Here is a 17,115-nt window from a genome sequence, read left to right on the forward strand (position 1 = left end):
TGTTGTGAATGTTAGAGAGCTAATTTCTTGACAGTATGTAGGACAGTGGCAAAATATATTGGAGTGCAGTTACTCGAGTACAGTACTGAAGTTACTGATGTTCTGATGCTTCCTGCCTTTATTCCACCATGTGCCCTTTATTTTTTCCTTTTAGCCAAAGAAATAGCAAAATCATCATCTTATTTTGAACATTTTTTTTCACTGCAAACCAGCTAGCGCTGGTCCTTCATGCCTCGTGCCCTTCAGGCCAGCTGCTCAGGTTCTCAGTCAGCTGCTGGATGATATTTGGCCTCATTACACCACAAATTCAGTGTAATTTTGTGGTAAAGATCATCAAATAACCAGACACTTTAAAATGTGTGTATTTTCTGACAGCAGCATTGGTATCTTGTGCTGGTTGATGAGTTTTTACTCCATCAGTCATAAGACATGCATTTTAGGGTGAATGGTGAGTTCAAGGTAGCTGGAATATTAGCCCAGTGACAGCTGGGACAGGCTTCGCCTGCCTGGTGACTCTGAGCAGTTCACAACATGAATGGATGGATGCTTAGTGAGGCAACAAAATAAAAATGTATCAAGACATTAAAGAATAGAAGAAACTAACTCTTTCCCCTTTACTGACAAGTTTTGACACCTCTTTAAATATCAATAAAGTCGTGTTTTGACGACCATCAGAATAGTTTGTGGGTTTTTCCACAGGCACAGACCACCGTTGCTAACTTCCAATGCACACTCAGTCGTTTTGTTCTATGAGCAGGCCTGAAATATGACAGACACCTCTCAGGCCCGAAAAGAGAAACAACGGTTAGTGTTAGCAGGCTTTCAAAGGGTAAAGAGTTAAACAACAGATGGACAGACAAACGGAAAACTTTTTCAAAGCTGTAGACGGCTGCACTGTTCTTATAATCTGCCCCTGAATATGATCCAGTTTCCAAACACCGCTCTTTAAATATTCCATTGACAGAAAAATATCTTTTACTTACAGTCTGAACCCTGGTTTCTGTCTGGAGCCCAAGGCAGTGTCTCCTGTTTCATTTCAGCAAGGTGACCCGAGATCAAAAAGAGACAGACGCCTCCCTGTGTTCAATATGATGGTTGCTTGATCAACAAACAGGTGTATGCACGATTGATCAGATATGAGTTTTATTTGCTGCGTGACTTTTACAGCACGTGTCGCATGTGCTACTTCAAGGAAACATCACGTGGTAAATGAGGTGCAGAGAGATGCTGTTTGTGAAGCAGCACAGTCACATCTGTGCTTCTTCCTATACAGCGCATTAAAACCCTCAGGTGGAGTCCTGATGACTTCACAGAGGGCTCTTTGAGGGACGAAGCTCGCTCGTGGGGTCGTCTGCCGTTCGTCTCAGTCATTCAGTTACAAACACTGGGACATATGGACAAACACTGGGCAGTTCCCACTCTGCTCCCTCTCCAGAGCTGATGGTCTGATTAGATTTTGGTCCCACCAGCTGCATATGTTTGCATTTCAATGTGGAAAAACCAATATCTCTGAAAGTATCAGAACATCTCAGCAGGTCCAGGAGGCAAAGATCACTACACACTGATAGAAATCTCTGAGCTGATTAGGACACGTTTGTATTAATGAGCAGGCTGATTAGCATTGTGGACTGTGCTTCATTTATCATCTGAGTTGGAGAGTCTCAGTGTTTGTCTTTATCTGATAAAAATCACCAACTACACTGTTAGAAGTCCAGTGTCTTAAAACATTGGGGACTTTTAAAAAGAAAAATGATGGCCGAGGGGCTCTACTCAGTGAAGTAGGCGGGCCTTAAACTGTGTTAGGTAGTTAAGGTCATTGGTTGGTTCCCAATCCATTATTGGATATTGGTCACTGTTGATTAATTGAGTTCTTCTTGTCGTTGTTATAATGGAGGTCAACCAAAGCATTGCTGGTCTTCCTCGGGACCTTGTTCCTTCTGGTCTTCCAACCATGATGTCCTTTTCCAATAACTGTTGTTTTCCTGTGAAAATTAACTGAGTTCTAGCTTCATTATTTGCCCTCCACAGGCATTGTTGGCTTTATTTCTTCCAACATTGATTTGTCGGTCTTTGGGCATCCATGGTACTGATAAAATCTGTCAAGAGTTCCACATTTCTGAAACACGGATTCATTGACTGTCCTGTTTTCTTTTTTCAGCTTTCACAGCTCTAGGTGAGCGTAGAGAAAATAAAACTGTACTATAGATTTGAAGACTTTATCCGGTGACTTCATCGTTGCTCTAACATTGCGATATTTCTTTTGATTTCAAATGATTAATTATCGATCCTGGCAGATTAAAGTTCTTGACCTTTTCTTTTTCATCGTTATATATGTGGAAGCTGCCATCTTTGTAGTTTTCAGTCATCAGGATTTTGGTTTAAGACATATGGAGTAGCATCCCCTTGTTCTGGCTTTCTCATTAAACAGTGCTGAGTAGGTTCTTTGTTCTTCGTCTTGGGAGCTGTTTGCTATCAAAGTGGTGTTCTCTGCATATCATAGGTTAATAATAATAATGGATTGGATTTATATAGCACTTTTCAAGGCACCCAAAGCGCTTTACAATGCCACTATTCATTCACTCTCGCATTCACACACTGGTGGAGGCAAGCTATGGTTGTAGCCACAGCTGCCCTGGGGCAAACTGACAGAAGCGAGGCTGCCATATCGCGCCATCGGCCCCTCTGGCCAACGCCAGTAGGCGGTAGGGTAAAGTGTCTTGCCCAAGGACACAACGACCAGGACAGAGAGCCCGGGGATCGAACCGGCGACCTTCCGGTTACAGATACGCTTCCCAACCCCCTGAGCCAGGTTGTCAGTATTTTGTCCTCCAATAAAAAAAACCTTTCTTCATTATCCGTACTCAGTCCATACTCAGTCCTGACAGCAGCTTCTTGGTCTTTAACACAATGTTCTTATGAGGTTAATCGAATGGGTACACAGCAAATCCAGCATGTCCAAATTAACACTGTCGGATTTGATTTCAACACTATTAAAGTGTCTATATGGGTCCACACCAGAGAGTGTTAATTTAACTCTTTTTGGAGAGTTGGTACATTAACTCTGATTTAGTGTTAAACACCAAATCTGTCTGGAGTTGATAATTTAACACTTGGTGTTAAGAGTTTATATATTAACTCTCAAAGAGTATTTTAGTTTAACTACGTAAGAGTTATCTTCTAATTCATTCTAAAAAGTGGGAATTTTACTGTTCTGAACTTCTAGAAATAAACATTTACTAAAAAGACGCAATGGTTTTTGAAAAACATTTATTCTGAACTGTGCACCACAATTTCAAAACATTTTCTGAAAGATGTAACAGTATACATGCTCTCACTTTCATTAGAATTTTGTTTATCAAAAGGTCTGACATGGTAAATGCAAATAACAGCATCTCATCACTTATTTCTTCAATACAATATGCATGTCCTTCATTCATCCCTTTGTGGAACTTCAACGCACTTCTGCTCTCCCCCATATTCCATCTTCACAAGCATATCCTGTGCGGAGATTGAATAAAAATTAGTTGACACTAATTAATGGCACAAATAATCCAGTAAACAATTGCAGCACAGTAAAAAAAAAAAAAAGGAATCCTCTTTGAGCCATTACTTGTGTAAAATATTTTCCCAAAAGACAAGGACACAGGCAACAGGTAATACTGAACTAAATGTAAAACCTCAACCTTTTTCATTTTTACCTAAACCGTGTGCACAAAACTCTGGAAGGATCTATGCTAACGTAGAACCCAGTCAGGACGTCTGCTACTGCTGTTTGCTCGTTTTTTTTTTATGGGCGATCGTTTTCAGGCTTCAAGTAGCACCATTATACCAACATTTACATTCTGCACATTGTTTTAGGTGTATTTGACCAAAAGTTTGACTGAAAATTCACATGCAAGCTTTTTTCAAGGCTGTGGTATTTGCCCGCAAACAATACCTTTCAGCTAGCTAAAACAGAATATTATGCTATCAGCGAGCAACATGGCTACTGCCTTTCACACAGCTTTGTCTCAACTCCAAAGAGCCACAGAAGGAAAAGCTAATAGAAATAATTGAAACATCGCGGATACAAGCGGCAGAAATGAGCTTCCTCCGAAGGGTGGCTGGCCTCTCCCTTAGAGATAGGGTGAGAAGTTCGGCCATCCGGGAGGGGCTCAGAGTAGAGCAGCTGCTGCTCCACACCGAAAGGAGCCAGCTGAGGTGGTTCGGGCATCTGACAAGGATGCCCCCTGGGCACCTCCTGGATGAGGTGTTCCAGGCATGTCCCACCGGGAGGAGGCCCCGGGGCAGACCCAGGACACGCTGGAGAGATTATATCTCTCGGCTGGCCTGGGAACGCCTTGGTATTCCCCCGGATAAGCTGGAGGAGGTGGCTGGGGAGAGGGAGGTCTGGGCCTCTTTGCTTAGGCTGCTGCCCCCGCGACCCGGCCCCGGACAAAGCGGATGAAGATGGATGGATGGATGGATGGATGGACTTACCAAGCATGGCAAACAACTCAAATATGTAGAGCAAAATGTTCTGAAACGGCTTCACTTCAGCTTCGATTGGAGCCGTGCTGGGGGCGGAGTCTGTGAATTTACTCTGTTGGTGTCATAGCCCCTCTAGGAGTTCAGAGTTAAGAGGTCAAGAGTTAATGTTTCCATTGTAACACCTCCAGATTTGACAGAGAAACACTCATTTTTAACACTCGATTTTAACTACTATCATTTTACACCTCAGAGTTACATTAAAAGAATGTGACTCCGCTTAGAGTAAAATTAACTCTACTTTTGCAAGAAGACTATTAACACCAAAACATTTAACACTTTTGAATTTGCTGTGTAGAAAAGCCCACGACCTTTAATGTCCTCCAGAATTTTTGATGGTAAGGTTTGTCACATGATCAATAAATTTTAAAGTAATCATAGTTTCCTGAGGTCACAGACAGAAGGTTCACACATCCAGAGGGTCATACAGCCAGGCTTCTTTTGGAAACTGGAGGTGTCGCCCCCTGCTGGTCATTAGAAAGAATACAGGTTTATCTCTGCGCTTTAGACCAAGTACCTGTTTCTGAGGTGTTCTTCAGTTTTGCATTCATGCACAAGGATCCCAAATATTAGACAGCAGGCAGAAACACATCTGCAAGTCTGCTCCTTTGAGTACTTGTCTTTGTTTCATCATACCGCAGAGCAGCCACATTATTGGAGAGATAATTAAAAATATCTCCAACAGGACGTCCGACATCCTTTTCTCCTCACCTATTACCAAACAACACAGAGCCAGGTAACACAACAGGAGGGGCATTGCAAAGGGCAAACACAGTAATAAAGACAGAGCTTGTGTGGGAGTGTGAGGTTCCAGGTGCAGACATAGACGAGGAGACAGTACTGAACTTGAAACGAAAAGCGAGCCTTTATTTGGGCTGATTAACGTGGCAAACAACAGAAAGCACTGAGGCAAAACTAAACTAGAAGCTGAACTGGGAAAACTAAGATCTGACACTTAACTCAGACAGCAGGGAAAGCGAAGACAGGGTGACAACGATGCACATGATGGAGACTACTATGAACAGGACTCACATAAGTAACATGGACATGACCAGCACAGAGTCCTGAAACCTGGCGTAACATGTGGGAAGTAGAACAGACGACGCAGCGATGAACAAAGGAAGACTGAGGACTTAAATACACACATGAGGTGATCAGGGGAAGTGGAGACACACGAGAACACAGCTGGCTAGAATGAAACATAATGACAATACAGGGGAGAGTAACACTAACTACAATGAACAAAGAACACCAGACTCTTCCAAAATAAAACAGGAAACACAGAGACATAGACATGGCATGAACTTGACAACAAGAGCCATACAGACATGAAACATGACAAGTAGACGCACGGACCAGGGAAAGATGACAAAAGGGACTAAGAAACCAAGGACTAAACTGCAAACTAGAAAACAACTAGATGTGTTACACTACAACATGGGGATACAAAAATATACATTAGAATAATAATAATAATAATAATAATAATAATAAACTTTATTTATAAAGCACACTTAAAAACCAAGGGTATGCCAAGGTGCTTAACAAGTAACATAGAGAATAGAAGGAACATAATAGAAATAGGACCAAAGCAAGTACTAAGTATGCAAGCAGGTAGCTGTCACTGATACATAGGAAAGCAACAGGTACAGAGCAAACAAGAATTTAAATGAGCATAAAAGTGCATGATATGAAATCATAAAAGAAATATTAACTAGAGGGAAAGGCAAGATTGAATAAGTGGGTTTTTAGTCGTGATTTGAACAGTGCAATGGAATCAGATGCGCGGAGGTCGAGAGGAAGGGTATTCCATAGTACCGGGGCAGCCAGAGCAAACGCACGGTCACCCCGGGACTTCAGTCGAGATCTGGGTTGGGTCAGAAGTATTTGAGTGGCAGATCTAAGTGTTCTAGCAGGAATATGTGATTTGAGAAGTTCACTAAGATAACTTGGCGCTAATATATTAATAGTTTTGAATGTAAGGAGTAATATTTTAAATTGAATATGGTACTTTATGGGCAGCCAATGCAAGCTAGCTAGAACAGGAGTAATAGGGCAAAATTTCCTGGTACCAGTCAAAAGGCGGGCTGCTGCATTTTGGACTGTTTGCAGTCTAAGAAGAAGAGAAAAGGGAAAACCGTAGTACAAGGAGTTACAATAATCCAACCTGGAGGTCACAAAAGCGTGAATAAGCTTCTCCAGCTCCTCATGCGGAACATAATGCCTAGCCTTAGAGATAAGGCGCAGTTGGTGGAAGCTAGATCTCACTACAGCAGACACTTGCTTATCGAGTTTGAGCGAGCTATCCAGCAGTACACCCAAGTTACTGACATAGTCACAAGAAAAGCTAGCAAAGGAACCCAGGGCAGCACAGAGTTGGGCACAAGGGATTTTACTGTTGAACACCACAATCTCAGTCTTCTTATCATTTAAAACAAGATAATTACTCAGGAACTGTCACGGATTGCCAGGGCAAGCCGTGTGGAATTGTAGAAAGGGACCAAAAGGCGGCAGCTCTGGTGCAGGTGAGTGTTTATTCACAGAGGTAGGTAAGTACAAACAACGGTGGCGACAAAACATGAAACTGGAAACCTAAACTAGGTAAACTAATAAGACAAACCAGAAACGAGGATGCAGGGAGGTCCGGAGAAATACATACGGGAAGACGCAGGGAGACCGAGGGGAAACAACACAGACGAACCAGCAATTACTATGACAGAAGACACAACTTAAATACACTCAGAGAACACAGGGAGATTACATACAGGTGGGAACACAGCTGGGAGTGATCACGTGACGAGAGTAGGGAGACAAACAGAAACACTCACATAAGACGCAGACCTTCACAATAAAACAGGAAACACATACACGCAATGACATAACACACCAACTTAACACAGACTGGGGGACACAGAACATAGGAACATGAACCATGAAACAGAAGAGTATAAACACCCAAGGTAACCAAAACCACAGAATACTAATAAACTAAACAAACACGGAGTCGCAGACTCCGGATCATGACAGGAACCATTCTTTGACCTCCCGCATGCATTCTTGAAAGTAGTGTAGGGACACAGCAAGGTCGTCAGTAAGTTGAAAATAGATCTGTATATCATCGTCGTAACAGTGGAAGGTGATACTGTATTTTTCAAAGATTGCGCCTAGAGGGAGCAAATACAATGAGAAGAGAATAGGGCCTAAAACTGATCCTTGAGGCACACCACAACAGACCGGAGCAGAGGAAGAGGAGAAGGTGCCCAAGTTAACCGAAAAGGACCTGTCAGCAAGATATGATTTAAACCAGTCGAGGGCAGTGCCTCTAATACCCACAGTGTGCTCAAGTCTTAGTAATAAAATGTTATGGTCCACCATATCAAAGGCCGAAGAGAGGTCTAGTAAAACTAGGACCATAGAGCGTCCAGTATCAGTGATTACAAGAATATCATTAAGAACTCTAACCAACGCTGTTTCAGTGCTATGCAATGGCTTAAAGGCAGATTGAAATTTCTCAGCAATATTGTTCGTGTCCAAGTACTCCTGGAGCTGGGAGAGAACTAGTCTCTCCAGGATCTTGGACAAGAACGAAAGCTTAGAGATCGGTCTGTAGTTTGAAAGGTCATTACAGTAAGAGTTTCTTTTTTTAAGAATCGGGTGGACTACAGCATGCTTAAAAACCAAAGGAACAGCCAGCTGTGCCTGAGTGACCGAGCCCCAGGCCGAGAGGCCGGGGGCACCCCACCTCCGAAGTGGCCCGAGCGAGCCCCAGGCTCCAGGCCCCGATGAGCGGCCGCCAAGGAGTGAGCCGGTGTGTACCTGGACGCCCATCCCCAGACACAAAGAACCACCAACGCACCGATATCTGAGGGAGTCCACCACTGGCAGGGGAAGTGGTGGTGGGTGGAGATAGACCTCCAAACCTTGGAGGGCCTGAGATGTCCCCAGAGAGGTGGCGTCTGATACTCAACCTGACATATAGACACAGACATACAGGCACACACAGATACAAACATCCATTCCCACCCTCATGCTCTCATGTGCACTTACTCCACACTCAACCAACGTGGAGACAGACATGAAGAGACGCTGTACACACGATCACACTCCCCAAGCGTACTCTACGAACCGGGTCTAGGTACCCTTGCCCCTGGAGGGGGGAACTGCACCCAGACCCAGGTGGTGTTACCCTTTTCCCTGCGGTGGGGAGAGGCAGTGTGAGTAATGTGAATGTCTAAGTTGTGGGATAAAATTGAGGCAGAGGCAGTGTTTTTAAGCTTATACGTGGGGGTTTATTTTTCCAAAGGAATTTGGACATACATGAATCTAGAGATCTGAACCAATCTTGTGGCGGTTTAGTTGGGATCATTGAGAATAAATAATTTATTTTTGGTAAGACCATCATTTTTATAGCAGCAACCCTTCCCATGAGTGATATGGGTAGACATTTCCACCTAGCCAGATCACCTTCTACCTTCTTTAAAAGTGAGATATGGTTTAATTTAGTTAGATCTGCAAGCTTGGGAGAAACATTAATACCTAAATATTTTATATTTCCCGATTGCAGTGGTGTAGAAGAGGAATTATGGAGGGAGCAATTAATCGGTAGGACTGTAGATTTTGACCAGTTAATTGAGTAATCTGATATTCTTGCAAAAGAGTTTATCAATTCAATCACCCCAGAGATATTGGTTTGTGAGTTTTGGAGAAAAAGTAACACATCATCTGCATAAAGGCTGATTTTATGTTCCACGTTCTTGCATTTTATGCCCTTAATTACTGAATTCTGTCTAATTGCTGCTGCTAGTGGTTCAATAAAAATTGCAAACAGTGAAGGGGAGGGTGGGCATCCCTGCCTGGTGCCCCTCAAGAGACAGAAGCTGGAGGATGTCTGGTCATTTGTTCTGACACAAGCTGTTGGGGAATTATATAATATTTTTAACCAGTTTATGAAAGAGGATCCAAAACCAAATTTGTGTAAAGTTGCAAATAAAAATTTCCAGTTAACTCTGTCAAATGCTTTTTTTGCGTCTAAAGAGAATATTGTAGTTTCTAGGTTTTTACTGTATGAGTAGTCTATCAAATTAAGTAATCTACGTGTATTTGTTGATGAGTGCCTACCTTTTATGAAACCATAAGAATTTTTAAAGACCGAGGCTACGCCGCCACCCCTACCAGTAAGCCTTGGTGAGCTAAAAGCGACACAGTCCGATGGAAGAAGTTTGGTACACATTCACCCAGTGTATATACTATATGTATGTATATATATATATATATATATAATGTTCTTCCTCTACACCCCCCCCAATTTTTGCACATGTCGAGGAGCGTGTCAGACTACATTTCACTGTGTGTTATACTTGTATAACTATGCATGTGACAAATAAAGAACCTTGAACCTTGAACCTTGGTAAAAGGGATGAACTCACCAGGACGAATCCAGGTTTCAGTCAGGAATAAAGCATCAATCCCATTAGTGGAGAGGAAGTCATTTAAGAGAAAGGTCTTATTGACCAGCGACCTGACATTAAGCAATGCCATCCGTATCCTAGGGGCTAAGTCGCCTAGGGTGGTGCGTCATAGGACACTTAGGTTGCTTCGGCAAACGCTGCATTGGAGCGATGTTATCCAAACCCAAGCAGGAAAACATGCCACAGGAATGGCAGGGTAGACTTCGTGGTCGGCCGAGCAGATCCAACGGTGGGTGAGCAACTTAGCATCAGAGCACTCCTGGGAAGGAGGGAAAGAAGACAAAATATCCAGGCTACCCACATGCCAGCTCCTTCTACCGTGTTTCCTATAGCGTTTCTTGTGTAGATTCGGAATAGGTAGGTGGAGGAAGCCGGTCGGAGGGTCCGGTCATGGGGTCCGGTCGGAGGGTCCGGTCAGAGGGTCCGGTTGGAGGGTCCGGTCGGGGCGCGGTGGCGTCACCCAGGTTCCAGCAAGGATCAGGCCGAGAGGAATGAGAGAGTCTTAGATTTAAAAGTGTTTGCCTGTCGTATGTAATCCGTGCACAGCCATTAGATGAGCATACAACTAAAAGGATAAAAAATACAATGCCAAGGTCCATAAAGAGCGTAGAGAGGGTAAAAAGCAGCGAAGCAGATATAGCCGAGGACGGCAAGCCACGTACACCGGCACCATCTTAGCTTTAGATCTCAAACACTGGGCCACATGGCCCAGAACCCTGACACTAATACTTATTGAGTGGCAATTAATGAGGCCGTGTCTGTTCTCGCAGCTGCAGATCTTTGCTAACTTTCCCTCTGTGACCTGCAACAGACACAGAGTCGCCTTCCAGAATACAGAGTGTCGCTGTAATGGGGAAGTTGATAAATACTGAATGACGGGAGGAGACGGTGTCATTAAAGCCACCTCCATCGACAGCCCCGCTCTCACTGCACGCTCTGCGATATAAGCTTCGAGCCTGCAAGTCATCTTTTGTAACTGGGAGGTTGAGGATGACACGGCTTGGAGTTTCTGCTTCCACTATCAATCAGAAAACCCAGTCGTCTTTCTTTGTCAAACCGTTCACTGTAAATAACCAAACTGAACTTCCATTTAAAGAAAGCTTGGACCGGAACAGAAAATCTCTTTAGCTTAACTTTGATGCACGACGGTAACCTCGAACCCACTCGCTGTTCAACCTTTCTCTTTGCATGGGGCAGCCAATCAGAAGAAAAGTACGCTTAAAGGAGGGAGGCGCTTAAACAGCGCATTTCAGATACTCTGCCAAACTGAACAAACCACCGCTTCATCAGCGTCGATAAACAGAATAAATAACAGAACAGAAATAGCACTGGGCAGCATTTTCTTCAGCTAAATTGCTGCTTGTGTGAGTGAAGCTACAGGTAGCACTTCCGTGTGTTTGTTTTTGGTCATATGAGCCGGGACGGGATGTGGAAAAGTATTAAATTACTCCCAACCAGCAGCTGGTTTTGGGTGGACGGCTTCAGGAAAAACTTTGGAGAGTAGAAGGCGGCTGATGTGCAGACTAACCCTGCTTCATTACATTTGGGGGTAAACAGTCTGTATGTGAGATAGGAAACTTGGCAGTAATAATAATGCTGCTCAGAGGCAGGACAGTTTAATGCTGGGAGCTTGGTACAATGGCTTCAGCCGTGGGAAAATATAATTGAAATGCAGCACGATTCACTCGGGGCGGCAGGTAAATGTTAAACTCTTAAATCAAGCCCTCAAACTTCATTTCCTCGTGTGGGAGAAAGACCTTTACAGCACATCAGCGAGCCCCAGCTTTCTTATTGTCAGAGAAGTCGGCCGAGCAAGGAGCTGATAAATTGGAATAAAATTTATCAGTTGCAACTGTGGCTCAAAACTGATGTTTATGCCTCTGCTGGAAGCAACAGCCCATTATTAGGAGATTTCTTTTGACAAGTTCTATATGGAAGTGCGCAAGAGCAGCTCGGGACAGCAGTATTAATTTGCCTGAATGATGGTGGAGCCATTAAAGCAGCAGTGATGAGGTTTGGAGAGCCTTATGATGAAACTACTCAGCTTCTGGTTTGTCCCCTAAAACAACTTTGAAAATGAATAATGACAAGTGTCGCACTAGTACTATAAGGTAGTGCACCACTGCCATTGGACATTTTGTACATAACTGATATTCCCCCGTGTCTTTTACACAGTGGAGTTATTTCACAGCCTAGAAAGTAGAGTGGTCTGAAACCCTACAACATGTCGAAAAGACACCACTGGATCATCACTGTCACAGGGCAACAAAGGAAATGTTGGAGAAGTTTGTGGTAGATGGATGAACTTTGTTTTACTTTAATACAAAGAAAACTCCAACGACTACTTGCAGTCTGAGAGCGAAGTGCTCTAATGGGGTGATATGGTACTATAAGGTCATTAAGATAAGATGGGGCCTAATTATATAAGACCTTGTATGTGAGGAGCAGGATTTTAAATTCTGGATTTAACAGGGAGCCAATGAAGGGAAGCCAATATAGGATAAATATTCTTTCTAGTCCCTGCCGGTACTCTCGCTGCAGCATTTTGTATTAACTGAAGGCTTTTCAGGGAGTTTTTAGGACATCCTGATAATAATGAATTACAGTAGTCCAGCCTAGAATCAATAAATGCATTAACTAGTTTGTCAGCGTCACTCTTAGACAGGATATTTCTAATTTTAGAGATACTGCGAAAATGGAAGAAAGCAGTCCTATGATATGATTCAAACCACTGCAGTGCAGTACCCCGTGTTTCAATCTTTGTAGTAAATCTCTTAGTATAGCCCAAACTCAGTCTAAGTACTTCTTACTAATGTAATGCCCAGACCAGACTCAAATGCTTGTGTGATTCCACGTGTGTGTCTGCCACCGCGTCTGAAAAGTAACACTAAGGTGTGTCCACAAGTGTGATGAACGGTAAAATATGATGACGAGTTCTACAGGTATCAGCATGTGATGAGTTGGCAGTGAGAATGCGTCGATCTGACTTATCTAGCTGACGACCTGCCTGAAAGATTTTTGGATTAACTTATTTTATACTGACAGCTTGTCATCCTCCTCTTGCTCTACAGGAAACGCCTTTGTTGTGAGCCTGGCCTTCGCTGACTTGGTGGTTGCTATCTATCCCTACCCGCTGGTGCTCACTGCCATTTTCAACAACGGTTGGATTGCCGGCTACATCCACTGTCAGATCAGTGGCTTCCTCATGGGCCTCAGCGTAATTGGCTCCATCTTTAACATCACGGGCATCGCCATCAACCGCTACTGCTACATCTGCCACAGCCTCAAGTATGACAAGCTCTTCTCCAACAGCAACACCATGTGCTACGTCGTGCTCGTCTGGGCGCTCACCATCCTCGCCATCGTCCCCAACTGGTTTGTGGAGTCGCTGCAGTACGACCCGCGGGTTTACTCCTGCACCTTCGCCCAGTCCGTCAGTTCACTGTACACCATCGCCGTGGTGGTGGTGCACTTCATCTTGCCCATTGGCATTGTCAGCTACTGCTACCTGCGTATCTGGATTCTGGTCATCCAGGTGAGGCGGCGGGTCAAGCCAGACTCGAGACCTAAAATCAAGCCACACGACCTCCGCAACTTCCTCACTATGTTTGTGGTGTTCGTGCTCTTTGCTGTTTGCTGGGCACCGCTGAACCTGATTGGCCTGGCGGTGGCAGTGGACTCCACGCTGGGCCGTGCCATCCCAGAGTGGCTGTTCACAGCCAGCTACTTCATGGCGTATTTTAACAGCTGCCTCAATGCCGTCGTCTACGGTGTCCTGAACCATAACTTCAGGAAGGAGTACAAGAGGATCGTCCTCATCATCTTCAAGTTCCACTGCTGAGATGGAATACTTGGAAATGCAGAGATTTTTATCTTTAATGACATGAAAGATAGAAAGAACTTTACCCTGACAGGAAAATAAAACAGGACTGATGAAATGGAAAGAAAGCAAATAAAGGTACAGTGGAAGGAGAACAACAAGAGCACTGAGTGGGAGAGAAAAATAGGAGCGCTTTAATAGCTGCAGGAGGAGAGATGAAGAGCAGACAAAGTGAAATAAATGTTGCCACACTGAGAGTTATCAGTGATGCCTTCAGGGAAACAAGGAGACTAAGAATGCAGAGAGCAAGGGAGAGGCCAGAACTTGGGAAGCACTCCTAACTGGGGAATGTGTTTCATCCTGACTTTCTTGGGTAATGAAGTCGTGACTTAATGTTCAGATGAGAGCATAATTCATTGTGTTTAATTAGCAACATAATTAAGTTAAATGTGGGGTCACTGAGTTGAATAGCATCCTCTGTGAATTAGATTCAAGGCAGAGCTCTGACACTGTGATTTTTTTTAAAAGACGTCGACGCTGTTCCTGTTCCTACGAAGTACGAAGATAACGACGAAGATGACAAATCGGCTTTGAGGAGAATGAAGATGCATTATATACTTTTAAAATTGCAAAATCATTTAAGGTGGGACACATTTTTGAACATTAAGGCTGCGAGAGACTCTGTGTGTGCACAACAACGATTGGGATATTTTACTTGTAATATAACTAATCTATGTAAGAAGGTAGCAAACTCTCACTGAGGACAGAGGGGGACGATGGACGACTTGTCCAGTGACTTCAGCTTTGGACTAAGAGTCCCAGTATGAAGCATAAAAGTACTCCATGATATGGGTCTGGTTCCTGCAAGACTGGTCCTAACTAAAACTTGATATTTGTTAAGACCAGCCCAACTTAAACCTAGTCTTAACTAAGGTGTCCATGCGTCTATGACTGCAGAGTGATAGAAATGTTGCAGAGTTCACCTGTTTTTACCAACCAGCTGTTGTGTAATGTAATCCAATAAAAACAGCTGTTTAGTGACTTCATTGTCATTCAGCTCTAATAACGAGCCCCAAAATTTACATGAAGTCTGAAAAGTTGCTGTTCAAGTTAAAAGACAGGAACACTTTTTCAAGTAGCTCATCATAAAACATTAACAGCATCACTTACAAAATCCATCACTTCTAGCAGCCATGGTTTGGGTTTCGTTTCGTTTTCCTGCATCACAGAGTTCCCTGCACTCAGCTGGTGGCCGTCATGACATCAATGGAATCATGTGTATGCAAATTTTTACCACTTAGAAGGTGCTCAGGTCACCTGCAAATGGTTTAATCACCAAGTCCTTTTAGAAAGGAGCATTATAAGCAGCTACCTGTGCGTTTGTCTCAAGCCCCGAACCTTGGCTCCACTGCCTTCGACTGCAGCTGGCAGTCCTGGTTCTGCTCAGCTTAGCAGCTCACTTCTCCACCTGCGGCATTTTCTGACTCTACATCTCACAGAGAAGAAGAAAGACTACCATGGACAGCTGCAGTTCAAGGCAGTGAACAACAATACTTTAAAAATGCAAATAAAAAATACTAAAATAAAGTACCCCGTGTATTCGTGGGGTTGTTAGTAACCCATTAAAGTCTTTGTGGGGGAAACACTATGCTGTGCTTTTATACTGATACAGTAATAATTACTCTGACTTCCAGTTCTAGTTGTCGGGCCAAAAGCTGGGAGATGACGCATGAATGACCACACACGCTTAAAGCTCTGAGATCCCAACAAAAAACTCAGTGCAAGGTGGAGTCTGAGAAGTGCCACACCTCACCACATCCACCTGTGTGAGTCGTGCATCCACAGTCTTAGTGCCCAGATTCCTGCAAAAAACACATGTCAGAAAATGGTGAAACAAACATGTGCAAGAGTGCAAAACATCCCCAGACCTGCTGCCAGGGCACTTAGGAGGCTACAAGCTTTTTTGACTTTGTGAGGCCTGAAAGTTAAAAGTGTCATTAATCAAAATCCACTTTTAATTTAAAGCAGTAAAATGTTCTTTCGCTGTCCTTCTGCTGTTAAGTGTAACTTTGCAATGATGCTTTCAGGACTCAAACATTTAGTTTGACCGGACAGTGTGATGAATATGAAGAGGGGCAGGGGGTACAATATGCTCCAGAGAGGCTGACTCTGAGACTGTCTCCCTTCATTGCATCATCACCTTCCTCTTCCTGAGAATGAGCGGCACAGGTGTGCCACAGCCTCTCTGCACTGCCTGCACGGTGTGTCCGTGTGCAACCCTCTGCAAACACAGACGGAGACAAAAGGATGAAAACACAGTGTCTGTGTACCGCTGTGTCCTCCCACATGACCAAAGCCAGTCTGAGCTCAGCAACCTGAGACTATCAGTGTTCCCTCACAGTCGCATGAGTGCGTCTGCTGTACACACCGAGTCTGAACACAAGCCAAGCATCAGAGAAACAGGCACGAGTGATTAAATCATGGTAACGGTATTCTGAACATGTCACTGTGCTTCATACTGCTGGGGAGCTGAAGATGAATGTTGCATATGTATTAATAAGCTGTGATAATCTGCCTGTGCTTTGGTCCTATTTTAATAAGCTCACTGTGTGTGTGTGTGTGTGTGTGTGTGTGTGCGCGCGCGCGTGCGTGTTTTGGGACCAGTTTATGGGTCCACTGAGGACCCTTCGATGGCACCAGGGACAGCTGTTGGAGGGACAGCGTGTTTGTGTGTGTTTTGTTTGTTTTTTGTGCCAAGATGTTGCCGGTTCAAAGTCAGTCAAGGTCTGAAGTTTAAAGCCAAATGTTCCTGTGTTCACGTCTTGTAAGCGCAGGCAGGTAATATACAGGTAAAACAAGGGCATCTGACAAATAATCTGAACTCACAGGAAATCTTCAATGAGCTGCTGTGAGTCTTCACATCTGTCCAAGAAACAGAGAAAATAAATTGACCAAGAATTAAGTACATTAATTGAAGACCAACAGGAGTTTAGACTAGTTTAACATAACGTCTTGTTCTTTTTGACACCACGTAAAAAGAAGCCATCCTCCCCATCCTCGGTGCAGATCTGGGACCTGTGGGATTTATCATATCTCTGCTGCCTCTGCGTTGCAAGTTTTATTTACTTTATCAACCTCCAAAGATAAATCTAAGATAATAAATAGTAATATGACGGGAAGCAGTTACTCTCAGATGAAGCTGGACTAATCTAACCAGCTTCCACAGACACTTACAGTGAGTCTGAGAGGTGAAGCTAATGTAAAAACCTAAATTCCTTCTAATGACAACCAGCTGGCTGT

General features: G+C 43.7%; 1 protein-coding gene across 1 annotated transcript in view; it reads left to right on the forward strand.

The window, feature by feature from the left end:
* mtnr1al (melatonin receptor type 1A like) overlaps positions 1-13,836 on the forward strand; it is a 41,793-nt gene extending 27,957 nt beyond the window's left edge. Inside the window, exon 2 of the mRNA XM_085360878.1 lies at positions 13,067-13,836. Coding sequence (XP_085217004.1) covers positions 13,067-13,836 — 770 coding nt within the window. The remainder of the gene's footprint in view (positions 1-13,066) is intronic.
* The last annotated feature ends 3,279 nt before the right edge of the window (positions 13,837-17,115 follow it).

This window comes from Diplotaxodon limnothrissa, linkage group LG2, assembly GCF_057381915.1.
Source record: "Diplotaxodon limnothrissa isolate DT_005_m linkage group LG2, D_limnothrissa_male_GT1.1, whole genome shotgun sequence".
In the NCBI taxonomy this organism is placed as follows: Eukaryota; Metazoa; Chordata; class Actinopteri; order Cichliformes; family Cichlidae; genus Diplotaxodon; species Diplotaxodon limnothrissa.